Here is a 16306-nt window from a genome sequence, read left to right as displayed (position 1 = left end):
TGAATAATACTTTTGTATCAATGTCAATTTTTCCTGTAAGAAAGGGTCCTTTTTTGGTACTGATGATTGAACCCAGGATGCTTTACCACTGAACTACACCCACAGCTCTTTTTTTTTTTTTTTTTTTTTTAATTTTTGAGACAGGGTCTCACTAAACTGCTGAGGCTCACCTGAATCTTGTGTTCCTCCTGCCTCAGTTCCCTCAGTCACTGGGATTAAAGGTGTGCACCATTGCACCTGGCTAGTGTCCTTATTTTTAAGACATATGCATGGAAGCGTTTCGGGTAAGAGGACATCATATCTGCAACGTACTCTCCAATGAGTAAAGTGAAAAGGTGTGCACATTTATGTATATAACTAGATATGGGTATATGTATACATATACATTCAGAACAAAGCACAGACACACACACAGAGATGACAAAGACAGACAAACAAACTACAAAGCAAGTGTGGGACATGGAAAAACGTTAGCTTCTGGGGAATTCAGAAAGGGTGTACATGGATTCTTCATACTGAGTCTTACAACTTTCCAGTACATATGAAATGAAATTACATCAGAGTAAAGGAATAGGCTAGACCTTGTGGGGCCTGATCCCACCCTCAGTGCCAATCCTGGGCCTTACCAAGCTGCTGCTGGCCTTTCCCGCATGGGCTTCCATCTGCTGCCAGTATTTCTTGGATTCCTGAACAATGTCTTCATGGGTCATGCCTGGGGAGGGTGGGGGCAGACACAGGTGTCCCTGAAAGGACTTGGCAAGGAGAGGTAAGGCATCTGTGGGGTACCTGTGCCACCTGAGGCTCAAGTGAAGGAGCCTCACCCCAGTCAGGCCAGGCCACGGTAAGACTCAGGATGCAGGGAATCCACTCATCCTCCCTAGTCAGTTTGCTCATCTGCAACATGGGAACAAAGGCCACCCCCTCCATTCCCCTGTTGGTATCGACCTCTCCTGGGCCTGCTGCTCAGCACCCTTTCCTGACCCCACTTCCTCCCTCAGTGGGGGTTCAGGCCTGACCCTGCTTAAAGCCCCTAGCCCACCTAGCTCACCAGCTCACGAAGTTGTCATGGCTCTTCACTGCCAGTCTCCAAAGGGCAAATGCTGCAGATTGGTGGCCTGGACCCTCCCTGGATTTCCATCAGCTTCAGACCCTGGAGCCTCAACCCTACCCTGCCCCATTCACTGCCACAGTCCCCACAGATAGTCTTCCTCCTTCCTCGGGGGCCTTCTGCCTTGCTGTTCCTTCTGCCTGGAACAGCTCTCTGCCCTTCTCTCAAAGAACCATTCTCCCCTATCTGATCTAAAATGCTCCCCCTGTGGCCCTGTCCTCTTGCTCTTCTTTACTTTCCTCAAGGAACCTACACTGAGAGGTCTAGCTCAGCACCTCTTCCTAACTCCTCCACTCTTTCTAGTGCCTTCCCACAATTTGCTTTCCACTTATTCTGTGAATACTGCCCCAAAGCAGCTACTCATCTGGGCCACGCAATGCACTTTACACCCAGATTCTTGCTGATGATCTGCAATTGTGTATCTATAGCCTAGACCTCTCCTGTGAACTTCCAACCTCCCACATCTAGCTGCCTGCTCAACATCTCCACTTGAATTCCCACAGGCAGCCCAGACTCCCTGTCCCATGCTGAGCCTTGAGGTCACCCCCCAAACTTCCTTCTTCTATAGCCTCCCCTTTCTCAGAACATGGAACCCCATTCTTCCACATACTCTGACCTTGGAGTTGACCTTGATACCGTCCTTTGTTTCATACTTCACATCTGGTCCATCAACAAATTGTATAGGTTCTACTATCAAAATATACCTGGAATATGACTACTTCTGTCACTTCCACTGCCACCATTTGGCCTGAGCCACACCCTCACTCATATCCCTGCTTCTGCTCTTACTCCTCTTTTCTTCACCCAGCAGCTAAAGCATTGTGAAAACAACGCTGCACATCACATTTAAAACAGTCCCTGAGCTTCACATTTAGGACAAGGCCAACTGCAGACACACGCTGCTTAATGATGCTGAAGCCTGAGAAATGTGCTGTTGGGGGATTGTCTCTTCTTTTGAATATTGCAGAGTGCACTTACACAGACCTACAGAGTGGAGGTAAATGCTCCACCGGGCCTCTTGATGTAATCAAGAGATGTGTAAACAAGATGTATGACGCTCCTGCCACTGTCACTGCTTTACAGCAAACTTTGATAAAAAAAAATAATAAAATGGGGTACATTCTAAAATTCCAGTAAAAAGTATAATCTAGGAAATACATAAACCAGTGACATGGTCTTTTTTTTTTTTGCATTAAAGCAATTTTTATTTTTATTTATTTTTTTAATTTTTATTTTATTTTTTTTATTGGTTGTTCAAAACATTACAAAGGGACCACTGTTGTATATATAGTCCATCACTGATTAGATTATCACTTTTTTCTTTTCTTTTTTTTCCTCCACCTGTTTTCCCCTATATTTCTATTTAAGGCCAAATACCCTTAAACACTTGGGTCCCTGCAGACCCTGGAGCCTCAACTCTACCCTGTCCCATTCACTGCCATAGTCCCCACAGATAGTCTTCCTCCTTACTTGGGGGCCTTCTGCCTTGCTGTTCCTTCTGCCCTTCTCTCAAAGAACCATTCTCCCCCATCTGATCTAAAATGCTCCCCCTGTGGCCCTGTCCTCTTGCTCTTCTTTACCTTCCTCATAGCACCGATGCATATCTGAAATGATACCACTATGGATTCTCAACGACACTGATTTCCTACACACACAAAATGCTGCTAACTAAATCAGGGGAGAAGTGCACGTCATAGGTCAGATGGAACACAGGATGCGCTTCCCAAATTGGATATTGTGTCCTGCCCCCTTGTAAGTAAGTCCTCTGGAGCAAGGGCCTTGACCAGTTCATGGCTGAATCCTCTGACACAGAGAAACTGCTCAATAAATCTCTCTTAGGTGAGCAAGTGGGTGAACATCTGGTAATCTGTGATGTAGAGATTAGGCTGGCACTTGCCAGGTAAGCAGATGGAGGCTAAGGGAGAGCCCCTTCACCTGACAGAGCCCCTTCATTCCCATGAAGCAAGTGGAAAGCTGGAGCAGGGGCCCGTCTACCCAGCTCTGCAGCCTGGCTTGTACTCCCTCTCCACCTGTGTTCTCCTGACAGTGCCCAGGTGGGGAGAAGCCTAGGATCCTCCAGGCCTAGAGGCTCCCCAACAGCAGGTCTTTGATTCCTCTGTGACACCCAGGATGCACCAGCTCCTCCAAAGAGTTTGCCCAGTATCCGCTTCCTGACATCGCTTCCATTGGCCATCATGCCCTGGGGCTTCCACCCAGCCAGGTCTCACGTCCCTTCACCTGCCCTGCCTGCCCCTTACCTGAGTACTGCTGCAGCAGCCAGACCTTGAGCTCAATGAAGCTGTGGGCAAAGTGGCAGCTGTCCTCACGCAGGCAGCCGTAGCGCACCTCGTGGCGGCACACGTCGAACTGGAAGTGCTCCTGGAACTGGCGGATCTTGGAGTACTTGAGGGAGGTGGAGCGGACGATGTGCACCAGACACCTGGTGGGCAGGTGGCGAGGACACAATGCTGACTGCAGCCCTCCCGACCCTCCACCTCCCTGGGCTGCTGCCCTTCCCAATGCCAGGCAATCCTGAGGGGAGAGACTTGCCTGTGGGTATTGGTGCCCCATTCTCTGATCCCAGAACGTGGTGGAACAGCAGATTAGGGGTTGGGGTCCTGCACCTGGGCAGACTTAGGCCTGAAAGTCCCAGGTCTGCTTTACTAGTGCCAGCCTAGTAAAGCTTCAATTGAGCAGGCTTCAATCCAGGGCCTGTTCCATCTGGAGCTGCCCAAAAGCAGAGGGCACCAGACCCCACCTGTCATGAGGCTAGGAGAAGGAGTGCCTCTGGGTGGGAGAGGGAACTTTTCCCTTACGTTTTGGGCTGGATGCCCTTCCTTTGGGCCCCAAAACTTTTCTTCCTTTTCTCTTTTAATTAACTTTTAAATTGGTGCATTATAATTATACATACTAGTGGGGTACACTGTGACATGTTTGTATATGTACATAACATAATTTGGTCAAATTCATTCTCTAGTACTCCCTTTCCTTCCCCTGGCCCTCTTTCTCTATAGCTGTCCCTTCTATTTTCATGAGATTCCCCCCACCTTTTTTTCCCCTTGACTTTCTGAGTCTGGCTAATTTCACTTAAAGCTTAAGTTCTGCGAATTTTCTGTGAATTACATAATTCATTTTTTATGGCTGAGTAAAACTCCATTGTGTATATATACCACATTTTCTTTATCCATTCATCTGCTGATAGACACCTAGGCTGGTTCCATAAATGGGCTATTGCGAATCTCACTGCTATAAACATGCATACACAGCTATAGTACACTGATTTTAATTCCTTGGTGTAACTGGGTCATCTACTGGTTCCAGTCTTTTTCTTTTGAGGAACCTCCATATTGATTTCCACAGTGGTTGTTATAGTTTATCTTACCAACAGTGTATAGTGTTTCTTTCCCCCATATTCTTGTGGGCCAGGAATCTTTTTTTTTCTTTCTTTTAAATTTTTATTTATTTTTATGTGGTAGTGAGTATTGAACCCAGTGCCTCATGTATGCCAGGTACGTACTCTACCACTGAGCTACAGCCCCAGCCCTGGGCCAGGAATCTTAATGACCCTCACTGAAATCTAGGAATAGGATTGCCATTGATCTAACAGATGAGGAAACCCAGGGCTGCGCTGGCTAGTGCTTGAACATAAAGCCAGCCTTGGGCCAGGCTGGGATTCAGACTCAGATGTGTCTGACTGCAGGGCCTGGGCTGCACACTGGGGCAGGGCCACAGCAAGCAAGAAGAGCAAAGGCAGCAATGCCAGATCCAACCCCATGCCTCCCATTCCCTGTCTGATGCTGACATCATAACAATGATGGATGCCAGACAAAGAGTCAAGGTGGTGCCCCGACTTGCCTGCCAACTAAAGCTGCTCCCAAGCTCAGCTTTCCCTTCTGTACAAGAGGGACAGTAACTCCTCCTCCAGAGGACTGCTGAGATAATCAAATGCCTAAGACAATGGCTGGAATGAGTAGTTGCTCAATACACATGTTCCTGTCCTTCCAGGTGGAGACTGTCCTTTGTTTTGACACCCAAGTCTACTCTTAGTCCTCAGCCTTTCCCTAGCCATCAGAGCTGCCCCAGCCCCAGGATGCAGGACCTACTCACTTGTTGTTGTAGAAGCTGTGCTTGGCAGCTAGGTTGGAGCAGACAGATGGAGAATCCTTGGTGCCTTTGCTGATGATCCGGGGCTTGCTGTCAAAGCAGATCTGCCCAGGGAGGGGATGGGCTGGAACCCTGCGAGGCCACCTGGGGAAGGGGTAGGCTGGGACCCCACATGGGCACTTAGGGAAGGACAGCTGGTCCCTGAAAACCCTGCTCTAGGTCAGAGTGAGGAAGGAAATCCCAGGGTTGGTGGCACCCATGTCTTTGGCTCTAGTTCACAGATAGCCTGGGCCCTGGCTCTCTCCCTCTCCCTCCCTCTGATCCTACCACTCCAAATGCCTGGAGCATGGGGTTATTCAATATCTCTGTGCCTCATTTTCCTCAACTGTAAACTGGGAATAACCATACCTGCTTTGTTACACAGATTCACTATAAAAGTTGAAAAAAGATAAGAAGAAACTACAGGTGCTCTATAAACTGCATTCTGCCACCTGGCTGTGAGCCATGATTCCCAAGCCAACTGCTCCCTGAGGGGAGCCGGCCCAAGTACACCTGCTCTGAGGGTCAGGGAAGGGGCTGGCTGTGCAATGGATGAGCCACACCAAACCCTGCCAGCAATCCAGACCCCGAGCCCTTGCTCCACAGAGATGGACATGACAACGTCCCTTGACCTCAACAAATGAGATGAGCCAATTTCTCTCCCAAGGCCAAGCATGGTCCTCTGTGACCACTCTGGAGAGGGACTTGATGACAGCTCAGTAGAACTGCTGAGATCAGAGCTGAGCCCAGGGGGTCTGAGATGCAGAGACACGGGACAGCTCTCCAGGGTGGTCAGCTGGGGCACAGGCAGGAAATGCAGCAGGCATCAACGCTGGCACAGATGGACTGGAAAGCGTGTCGAGGGAGGCATGAGGTGCAAGGTCATGAACTCCTTGCTGAGTAGGATTAATCACACCAGGCCCACATAGACATCCAGGGACAACCTGGATGAGCATCCCATCTGCCTGGTCCCAGGGGGGCTGGCCACAAGGACCAGCAGTGGCAGCTGACATTGAGAGGTGAGACTCACTCCAGGTCTAAAGCTTAGCTCTGCTCACGGCCTTCAGGCAGCCCCGTGCTTCCTCGAACCCCAGCATCACCATGCTTAAACAGGGACAGCCTGCCAGCATGGCCGGCAAGGTGGAAATGAGGATCTAAAGCCTGACAGGTGACTGTCAGGGAAGACGAGGTGGGAGGGTTACTATTTCTTTCTGGCCCTGGTTTCCACATTTTTAAAATGAAGGACTGGATAGGGTCTGGTCTCTAGTGAGAACAGTCCAGGGATCTACTGATTCTGCAGTCAGGCCTCCCATAGCCACAGGTTCCAGGACTGACCCCCACAATGGCCGGTGCCCAGGAGCAACCCCAGCCCTGCGCGGGCCTTAGACTGTGGGGGAGGTAGTGGTGTAGGCAGGTGGGCAGGTACCTCACAGAGGAAGGTGAAGATGCCCTGGTGCTCCTTGAGGAGCTTAGCGATGGTGAGGCTGCCACGCTTGACACCCCCCAGTGGGTCGAAGAGCAGGTCACGGTTGAGGGTGCCCTTCCGCTCCTCGGTCCACACGTCGATCTCCTCCTGATGGTAGGCGAAGGTGCAGTTATCCCCGTACTTACAGTCCTGCTTGTTAATCATGTCTGCAAAGAGGCAACAGGACACACACGTTCTGCCAGGCAGGGACGGCAGCCTGCAACGCCCCCAGGATCCTGCTGTGGGCAGCAGGGCTCAGCTTTGCTAGGCGTGGTGTCCTCCTTATGAAGACACCTTCCAAAATGCCAACCAGGCCCCTCTGTGCTGGACACCTGCAGAGCTTGGCCAACACTCCTGCCCACCTGCCCCCAGAGCGTCTTCTTCTGTAGGACAAAAAGTATTCAAAAGGCTTATGGAAGTATGCAAGCCTCTATGTAAACGGAAAGGATTTTTTTAAAAAATTATTATTCACCAGGAAACTAACACTGCATGGTTCAGAGCATGGACTTCCAAGTCAGAGAAACTTGTGCTGGGACTCCTTGTCACTCCCTGCATTTTGGCTGTTTTCCCCATGAGCAGAGGACACTGAGTTGTGGGGACTGAGGCCAAGGAAGTTGGAGAGAGAAGTAGGCTCAGACCTGGGAAAACTGCCTTCCTGGGGTGGATCTGATGTTTTCTTTCCTTCTCCTCTTTTTAAGTTGGCCTTGACCCAAATTCCACTGGACCATACCACAAGGCAACATGGGACATAGACACAGAGAAGTGGGTCACATCCCTAGGTACAGGTGAGACAGGTGCAGGGAGAAGCATTGTGGGAAGGGGTTTCCCACACAGCATGTGTCACAGAGTCAACGGGAGGGTCAGTCTGTTTGGGGAGAGGTCAGGACAGAGGTAGGAGGAAGCAGGCATGGGTACCCGTAGGCCTGTTCAGTTTGGACTCAATCTAACTGACCACAGCAGGGCTTCAGGAAGGATGGGGAACTGGTCCCAAAAGCCTGGGTAGGTGACTGCTGCAGGCTGGGTCAGGAGACAAAGGCACTGCCTGGCAGACTCTCAAAGCCTCGGTCGCCTCATCCAGAACTGTGAGGACACAGGTTGGTAAGTGCAGAAGAAGCACTGCGCTCTAAAGCACTTAATGATGTCACAACTTCACATACTGCCATGTGGACTGGACCAAATTGCTTGGTTGGGGAATAGAAGAAAGCAAATCAGGTACATGACAACGTCCATCCAATACTAACCAGACTGCCATGAGACAGAAATGAGAATAGTGACAATAATGTAATCAATCAAAAGGACTTTTTTTAATACTGGAGATTAAGCCCAGGGGTACTTTACCACTGAACCACTTCCCCAGCCCTTTTTATTTTTGATTTTTGAGACACTCTCCAAGTTGCTTAGGACCTTGTTAAGTTGCTGAGGTTGGCCTTGAACTTGTGATCCTTCTGCCTCAATCTCCTGAGTTTCTGGGATTACAGGTGTGCACCACCATGCTGGCTAAGAACTGACATATGTCAAGCCTTAATGCTTTCTGTGCATTCTCTCCACAACCCCCTAGTAGCCCTTTGGGTCCTTACAGTGGTAAGAATCAGTTCTCCATGAACTGTAGGACCCTTGCACTTCAGAGCACAGGCCATCAGAGGGCTCCAGATCCATGCAATGTCCTGAATGTTTCCCATGGGTCTCTGGAGCCAGTCAGGATAGGGGATGCTCATTCTGACACGGAACTTGGGCCTCAGAGCTCAGCTTCCTCACCTCTCTTATGTTGTATTTTTTATACCTTTATTTTATTTATTTATGTGGTGCTAAGGATTGAATCCAGTGCCTCACACGTTCCAGGCAAGTGCTCTACCACTGAGTGACAGCCCCAGCCCCCTCACCTCTCCTACAAATGTGATGACCACACCTGTTCCACTGCCTGCCACGCCACAACAGTGTCTGGGGTGAGAGGAGCCAGGCTCTGGCTTTTCACCGGTCCTGTTGCAAATCTCACCTTTGCACAAGTAGTAGGAGCCCACGAAGCTGGTCTTGGTGGGCCGAGGTCGGATCCGCTTCCAGCTCTGGTCCTCGGAGCTCCGGAGCCGACCAAGTAAGATGTCCCGCTTACACTTATGCTCAAGGCCCTCACGATAGGTGTAGTCGCCCGCCCTGGGGCCTGTGAGCAGGATGGACAGCAACAATGATTCCAGGTAGAACTACTGGGCCCAGGCAGGGGGTGGGAACTGGAAAAGCTGCCCTCATCTGGGCCTCCCCAGCTCCTGCCATACCCCTCCTTGCTATGTGCCACCTAAAGATGAGTCCATTCTCCCTGCTTCCTTTCCACCACCACCACCACGACCTGTGGTGAGCCTGCCCATCTCAGAGTCTCTCCAGAGTGAGTTATGAAAACAGTGCTCAGCAGAGGACAGGCCTCGACCAGCACCCACACCTTCCCTTCCCGCCTTGGAGGGACTTTGTTTTCTGGTCCTGTCTCCCACTGATACACGAAGGTCCTTCTGTTCTGGACCTCCAAGTCCTGAGATTGCTGGCATGTCTGGGGACAGAGGGGTGTGGCCTCAGATGTGACATTACCTGTCTTGGGGTAGCACAGCTGGCAGGCCTGCTTGAATTCATGGGTGGCAGCCAAGGGGTTCTTGATGAGCAAGGCAGTGTTGGGCATGGAGGGCTCTGGCTGTAACAGGAGGAGGTCGGCCATCTTGGGCTGAGTGACAGCTGGACCACCACGGCCAGCCTAGGCACCGAAGGTAGAGGGTGCTCTTTGATGCCACCATCCCACCCAAGAGCAGAATTGTAGCCGAGGGCCCTCCCTCTTCCTCAACCCTCCCTGCCCTTCTATTGTGGTCTAAGAGCCCAAACACCAGAACCAACCCTCAGAAGTCCTCAAGCTAGGCAGGTGCAGAGGTGACAGAAACCTGGCTTACAACCTTTCCTTGAATCAAAGGTCAATGTGAACACAGAGAAGGAGCAGTGGCCCTGATGGAGGCCTCTGCATATGCCCTCCCAAGTCCTCAGCCATTAGCACGAAGGAAGACAAAACTCAGAGACTGGGTGACTTCCCCAGGCTCACACGACCATTATCCAGGCTAAGGTCAGCGGATAGGCCTCCTCCTGGTCACACGCTCTTTGAAACTCAGAGCAGGCTGAGTCTGGAGATCAGGGCTGTGAATAATGCCGGGGAAATCATTTGAGGCGTCCAAGCAGGCAGGACAGGGAGTGTTCTGGGTACCCCCAGCACATGGCTAGTAAGGAAGGGCTAGGGGACCACCTTGGGTTCTTCCACTTTGAGGGTGCCTCTTCTTGGGGGCTGCAGCAACTCACTTCATACAGAGAACACAACTCTAGAGCCCACACCACTCCCTCCCCCGGCCCCCAGGAGGAATGAAAGGCCTGGTAGTGGAGTCCCATCCACGTTACTCACCGAGGGGGCTGGTTTCTGAGTACTGCTTGGGGGACGGTGGTCCTGTGAATTGTTCTCCTCTGGACAGGAAGAAGACACAGGGGTCACTTGCCCTGGCACTAAGGCCATGAGGGGCCATCCCAGGACTTCCCCTTGTGTCCATGGGGAAGTCCCCCAGGCCACACATCCTCTTCTAATCTTGCTGATCCCTGGACTCTGCCCTCTTCTCTATTCTCATGGCATAGCCCTGGGACAAAGAGGCTGCAGCCTCCTCATACTCCCCAGTCCATTGCTTAAGCCTTCTGGGTCTCCCCACTGCCCCGGGAGAAAGCCTGAGCTCTCAGCTTGGCCCATAGCTCTCCCGAGACTCTGTTCTACTCATGCTTCCCTTAGGCCCCTGTTCTGATCATTGACTAGCCCCTGACCCCTCCACCTCACAGGGCGTGCCCCTGCACTCTCTGCCCAGCTGATGACCTTCTGCAAGACCTGGCCCCGCCATCACTTCCCCCTCAGCCTCTCTATTGTTCTCCCTCAGCTTCTCTATGTTCCTTCCACCCCTTATGTCTCAGTTGTAAGTGTCCCAGACTATGTCTGACCTCTGAAAGCCAGTCCTACCAGGGCCCAGATGGGTCAGTTTCCTCTGACACCCAATCTAGTGGTGCTGAAGGAGCTCCCAGAATCATTGCTGTGGGACCCCCTGGCCTGAGGAAGCTGGGCAGAGAGACCAGACTAGGGTGAGGGAGTCCTGAACTATCAGAGCTCTACTGATGAGTCTTGAACAGGATACCAGCCTGAGGCTCAGATCCACACAGAACTGAGTACCACAGAGACACAGCAGCACACACACAAGTGGCCCTGGACTGGGAGAGGTGAGAGAGTGGGATTGGGCAGTTTAGAGCCACAATCCCCATCTGCTCTCCAGAAACCAGAGACATGACAGCACTTTGCAAATGTGGTGCAGGGGTGGGGTGTGGGGGGGAACATGCCCATCCGGGCCTCACCCATGAAGGAGTCAGGCTTGTCCAGGGAGCCACGGGCTGACCCGAAGCTGTCGAGAGCGTCCAGCCGGGTCTCCGAGTATGGCAGAAGGTCCAGGGAGTCCAGTGTGGGGCCTGGGGGGTCGAGGGCATCCAGCACAGAGGCAGCCAGCTTCTTGGAGGGGTCCATGACGAGGCCAAAGGAGGCAGGGGGCAGTGGGCTGGAGACGGGGATGGAGCCACCCACCACAGGTGGCAGCAGCGGGGTCCCACCAGGGAACACGGGTATCAGCTGGGGCAACTCACTAGGCACACCACTGCCGGGCAGGCCACCCTGGACCAGAGACTGCGAGATAGGGACAGAGGCAGGGGTCAGCGGGGAATGTGACTGCCTAGCCCTAGACAGAACTGTGCACTCCAGGAAGCGGCCAGCCACACCCTTCTGCAGCCTGGTCTCAACCTGCCTATGAGGTAGAGCCCGTCCCTTCTGGGAGACGTTCTGGAGCCTTGTGTCTGTTCTGCCAAGTCCCTCATGAGGCGTCTGTTTCCCCAAATGTGACATGGGTGGGAATCTTCCCTCGACCCCTCATGGGACAATGAGGACCCAAGTAGGATACGGACTCCAGGAGCAGGAGGGCGGCAGTATGACTCACCAGGGAGTCCAGAAGGGTGTCCAGCTCTGGACCAAAGACATCACCATCCGAGAAGTCATCCAGGCCCTCAGTGCTGGGGAGGGTCCTGCTGCTGCTGTCCAGGGGGGCCAGCAGGTCCAGAACGTGAGGGAACAGGGGCATCGTGGGAGTGGAGGGGAGCAGGGCTGGGGAGCCTCGCAGGTCCACATAGCAGTCTGTGGAGGGGGCCAACTCAGTAGCCGCAGGGGCACAGCTTGATGAGCGTGGAGGAGGGGTCCCAGGGCCTAGGGTGATCATCTAACACTTATCCTGCCCTCCTCCCAGTGACCCTGTCTCCCTGTTGGCTGGCCCCAGGGCAGAGGCCTGTGAAGGCCAAGGAAGGAAACCTGGGGTGGGGGTTCAGTCCTACAGCATCTCCCGATGGCTTTGGTTCCACCTGAATCGCTCTCATCCTCACCTTCTCTAGGGTCAGCAGTGCCCACTCTCTAAGGGACACTGACAAGGTGGAACCCTTCCTGGAAGCCAATGAGGAGGAGAGGGGCCAGGAGGGCAGTGGACGCAGTGGGTGTCTGTCGGGACAGGCCTAGAGTGAGGGCAGAGGACAGCTAGAGAGGAGCTCTTCTGCCCACAGTGGAACCGACCTTCAACCCTCTACTTCTCTCCTCTCCTCAGGAGCCCCTCAGGAGCCCTGTCTACAGGATGGGAAGGGGACTGACTTCTGACTCCCCGGGAACCTTGTGGACAGGAGCTAAGCTCCTTGGCCACCCTGTCCTGTTGATCAGGGATTACTACCTGTTTCGATGTCATCTATGGAGCCCAATCCATTGGAAGTTCCCTGTGGAGAAGTACATCAGTCAGGCAGGGGACACAGGCTTGGAAGGCATAGCCTGGCACCCCAACGTGGCCAGTCATGGAGGGCCTAGGGTGGGTGTCAAACACCAAACACCTGTCACATGCTGGACTTTGGGGTCTAGCCAGGGGTCAGACAGACTCTGGCTAGGAGGGGTGGGGTGGGGTCAGAAAAGCCTCCCAGGTGCACCTCATGGCAGCAGTGACCCTGGGGATAGGATAGGACCTCTGAGCCTCGGTTTTCCCACCTGTCAAAGGTTGGATCCACACCCTGGGGAGGGCACTGAGGATTTTACTAAGCCCTCCACATCTCACAGCTCAAAGACAAACATGTCTAGGGGCAGCCCTAGCCTCCTAGTAAGCAGAAAGGGGCAATCACCAGAAGTGGGATCTCACTGCCACTATGGCCTTTCTGTTGGATGGAAAGTTGGGCCCAAGTCTACTCTCTGGCTCAGCCAAGTTCCTTACTCTCTCTGGGCCTATTTTCTTATTTATAAAATGAGAATATATAGCCACCAGCCTCCTGAGACTGTTATGGGGATAAACTGACATTTATAAGAGCTCAGAACAGTGCTTAGCACACAGGAAGGGCTTTCTCAGTGTTTATAGATCATAACACACATTTTTAGGATGCGCCATCAGGAGGTTGGCTTGGGTGTTTCGTTCACCAGCCTCCATACTTCATCTCTGATGGCCTCCCTCTGCTAGGCCACAGGTGGCACAAGTCATTCCTCTAATCTGATATCCTCCTCTTTTTCTCTGGGCCCTTCATGGTTCTGCTAAGTCTTGCTACCTGGTAAGGCCCTGGATGGCTCCTGCATCCTACATGTTCCTGGGGAGGATAGAGGAAGACCCAGACCCTCACCATTAGCCACCCCTCCCAGGGTCAGTAGTAGCAATAATAAGATTATCCAGCACCCTGCCTCACCTCACGCAGGTCCCGGGCAGCACCCCTCCTCACCGTCATTCAGCATTTGGCCCAGGTACTCTGCAAGCTGTTGTCCCACAGCACAGAGGAGAGGTTGGCCAAGCCTGCCGTTCTCAGATCAGAGGGGGCTGTTTGACTAGGGCCTGCCCTAGGCCTGTGCTGTCTCCCAGCACCACCCCCAACCACCCTGTCCACAGAGCACAGAGCAAAATGTGCACTTGGGTCCCCCAGGGTGTGTTTGCTCACCACAGATAAGCTGCATAAACCAAGGCCGTCACACTGGATCAGAAAGCTACTGTTCACATGATAAATATATAAAATACTCAAGGGGGGGGAGCAAAACCAGATGATCACCTTTATTGCAGCTATGATTCTCTCTGTTTGGCACTATATGTGGCTCCCTAGGTTCCAAAGGGCAAAGCTGCCCCCCAGCCCTCCCACCCACCATCTCACCCTGGCCTGGTTCTCTGGGCTCCTATTCCTGCCCCTTTGCACGTTATCCCTACTAGTAATTTTCCCTTAGCAGCAAAGATTTATGGAGTCTATCTTTCCAGGAGGCACAGGGTTGGGAGCTTTCAGGTATGACTCACTGTAATCCTACGACTGGCAGGTGAAGATAAGGAGCCAAGGCCCTGAGATGTGGAGTGACCACCTCAAATAAGAGGAGCACTCAGGTTCTAAATCCCACTGCATCCAGCTGCAGATGCCAGGTTCTTCTGAACTCCCTGGGAAGGAACTGGACTCTGGGTCTGGGACACACCCCCCTCTCTTCTAACTCCAGGCTGTTCCCCTGGGTGTGAGTGCTGTTCCCTCTTCTCCACCTGTCTGAAACTTGCTCCCCTGGCTCTAGAGATGAACTAGCTTGATACATACAGACGGTGACTGGCACACAGGAAATGCTTTCTCAATGTTTATCAGATTGTAACACACACCTCCTGAAACAAGGCTGCCTTGTTCCTCTGTTCCTAGAACTCATGTCATCCTTGCCCCTTGTTCCCCACACTCTAAGGGGCAGCTCTAGCAAAGAGCTGGACCTTATAGGGCCTTTGCTTATCTCCTTCATCTCAATAATTGTCTGTGGGCACAGCCCAGCTACCCCACTTCTAGGTGCTGTTGGAATGACAGATTTGGAATGAATGCTACTCCCATGTGAGAGAAGCCAGCAGGGATCTTAGCAGACCACACTCACATGGGTCTATACAACCTACAGGGCACCAGGATCTTCGCGGGGACTCTACCTAACCTCGTGTGTTCTCAGATCACTCTGTATGTGTGCGTGCGTGTGTGTGTGTGTGTGTGTGTGTGTGACACATGGAGGCACAGTGAACCTGGTCCTCTCTGTGGTGCAGTCCACTCTGCTTGGGCATATCATGGACCTCATAACTGACCAGCCCTGATCCCTGTGAATGTGGGAGGGGCCTCAGAAAGGTCGCAGGAATGGATGAAACATTTACAGGAGCTAAAGGGTCTACCATCAGGCATGGTGCCATTTGTGGTCCAGTGGCTGCAGACCAACAGGGCATCACACTGCCTGAAGCCATCTATACCCCAGAGAGGGAATCCAAAGCTCTCACAAAGAATGAACCAAGACAGTTTGGTACAGGGGTGGGGAAGAGACTTGGCATCCTGGCCCCATCCTACCTGATCTGCCACGCCAGCTGCAGTGCCATTACTGAGCAGAGAAAAGGTTTCCAATTCCTGTCAGGGATTAGAGAGAGGTGAGAAGAGATCAAGATTCTGGAAAGAGCCAGGCGTGGTGGCACATGCCTATAATCCCAGCGGCTTGGGAGACTGAGGCAGGAGGATTGTGGGTTCAAAGTCAGCCTCAGCAACGGTGAGGCGCTAAGCAACTCACTGAGCCCCTATCTCTAAATAAAATACAAAATAGGGTTGGGGATGTGATTCAGTGTGCAAGTGCCCTTGAGTTCAATCTCTGGTACCAAAAAAAAAAAAAAAAAGAAAGAAAATATTCTAGAAAGATGCTCAGTATCCTGCCAGCCGGGGCAACAGAGAAGCCCTGACACAGGCTGCTGGGTCTGCAGTGCTATCTGAGGTTCCCTGTCCCCAGGCCTGCCCTGTCTACCTGGGTTTTGGTGTTTTCTTCTTCCAACTTCAACCTGGGCAAAGACCCCCCACACACACATGCAAGCTCCTGCTGTGTTTCAGGCCCTGAACTAGGGGCCATCTCAAACATTCCCCCTGAGGTGGGCACAATTACCCCCGTCTTCCAGATGTGGAAACAAAGTGGAGAAAGATGAACTGACTTGCTCAAGGTCATGGCAGAGACTCTAGAGCCATCTGCTCTCCTGTGTGCAGCAGTACCCTGGCACACACAGATGCCAAATGAATCAATGTGGATATGAAGAAGCCAGACAGGTCCTGGAACCTCAGATAGGCACCACACGGGGTTATTTGAGAAAACAGGCAGAAGGACACCGGTGTCAACTGAGGCCATCTCCAGGGTGGTTAAAGTCAGCCAGGGCAGGCAGGGAGCACATTTTAACAGCTGGTGTCTAAGGTGAGCTAGGGGCCGTGGCTGTTCTTCCCTCTTCCACAAGGTCCTGGTACTCATCGCAGGGCTTTCAGCCAACAGGAAGAAAGATCACCTGCTGTCTCTTGCTCTGTCCTCACCCAGCCCTGGCCACCTCACCCACCTTTCCAGTGGTACCTGATCCTTCCTGTATCCCTCTCCCTACCTCCTGCCCCAGGGTCCAGAGCCCACCTACCTGGGGCCTCTTATACGCCTTCCGTACTCGCAGCCCAAGTTTCTGAGCCAGCTCCTGACCCAGCTGAGTGACACTTTCATC

At 52.5% G+C, this 16306-nt stretch overlaps 1 protein-coding gene across 3 annotated transcripts in view; it reads right to left on the bottom strand.

Annotated features, from left to right (window-relative positions):
- Positions 1–16306, bottom strand: part of ZC3H7B (zinc finger CCCH-type containing 7B) — a 51938-nt gene that overhangs the window by 7217 nt on the left and 28415 nt on the right. The window contains exons 6-17 of one of the 3 annotated variants that reach the window (XM_081310497.1): positions 16226–16306; positions 15141–15197; positions 12515–12557; positions 11744–11937; positions 11115–11436; positions 10135–10193; positions 9288–9447; positions 8710–8871; positions 6678–6883; positions 5216–5316; positions 3367–3548; positions 627–712 (exon numbers count right to left, since the gene is read on the bottom strand). In XM_081310497.1, coding sequence (XP_081166623.1) covers positions 627–712; positions 3367–3548; positions 5216–5316; positions 6678–6883; positions 8710–8871; positions 9288–9447; positions 10135–10193; positions 11115–11436; positions 11744–11937; positions 12515–12557; positions 15141–15197; positions 16226–16306 — 1653 coding nt within the window. The remainder of the gene's footprint in view (positions 1–626; positions 713–3366; positions 3549–5215; positions 5317–6677; positions 6884–8709; positions 8872–9287; positions 9448–10134; positions 10194–11114; positions 11437–11743; positions 11938–12514; positions 12558–15140; positions 15198–16225) is intronic. The other 2 variants (XM_081310498.1, XM_081310499.1) reach the window with 2 other exon arrangements.

This window comes from Spermophilus citellus (genome assembly GCF_964194105.1).
Source record: "Spermophilus citellus genome assembly, chromosome: 10".
Classification (NCBI taxonomy): domain Eukaryota; kingdom Metazoa; phylum Chordata; class Mammalia; order Rodentia; family Sciuridae; genus Spermophilus; species Spermophilus citellus.
The sequence above is the reverse complement of the archived record's forward strand: the minus strand, read 5'-3'. Positions and strand labels throughout refer to the sequence as shown.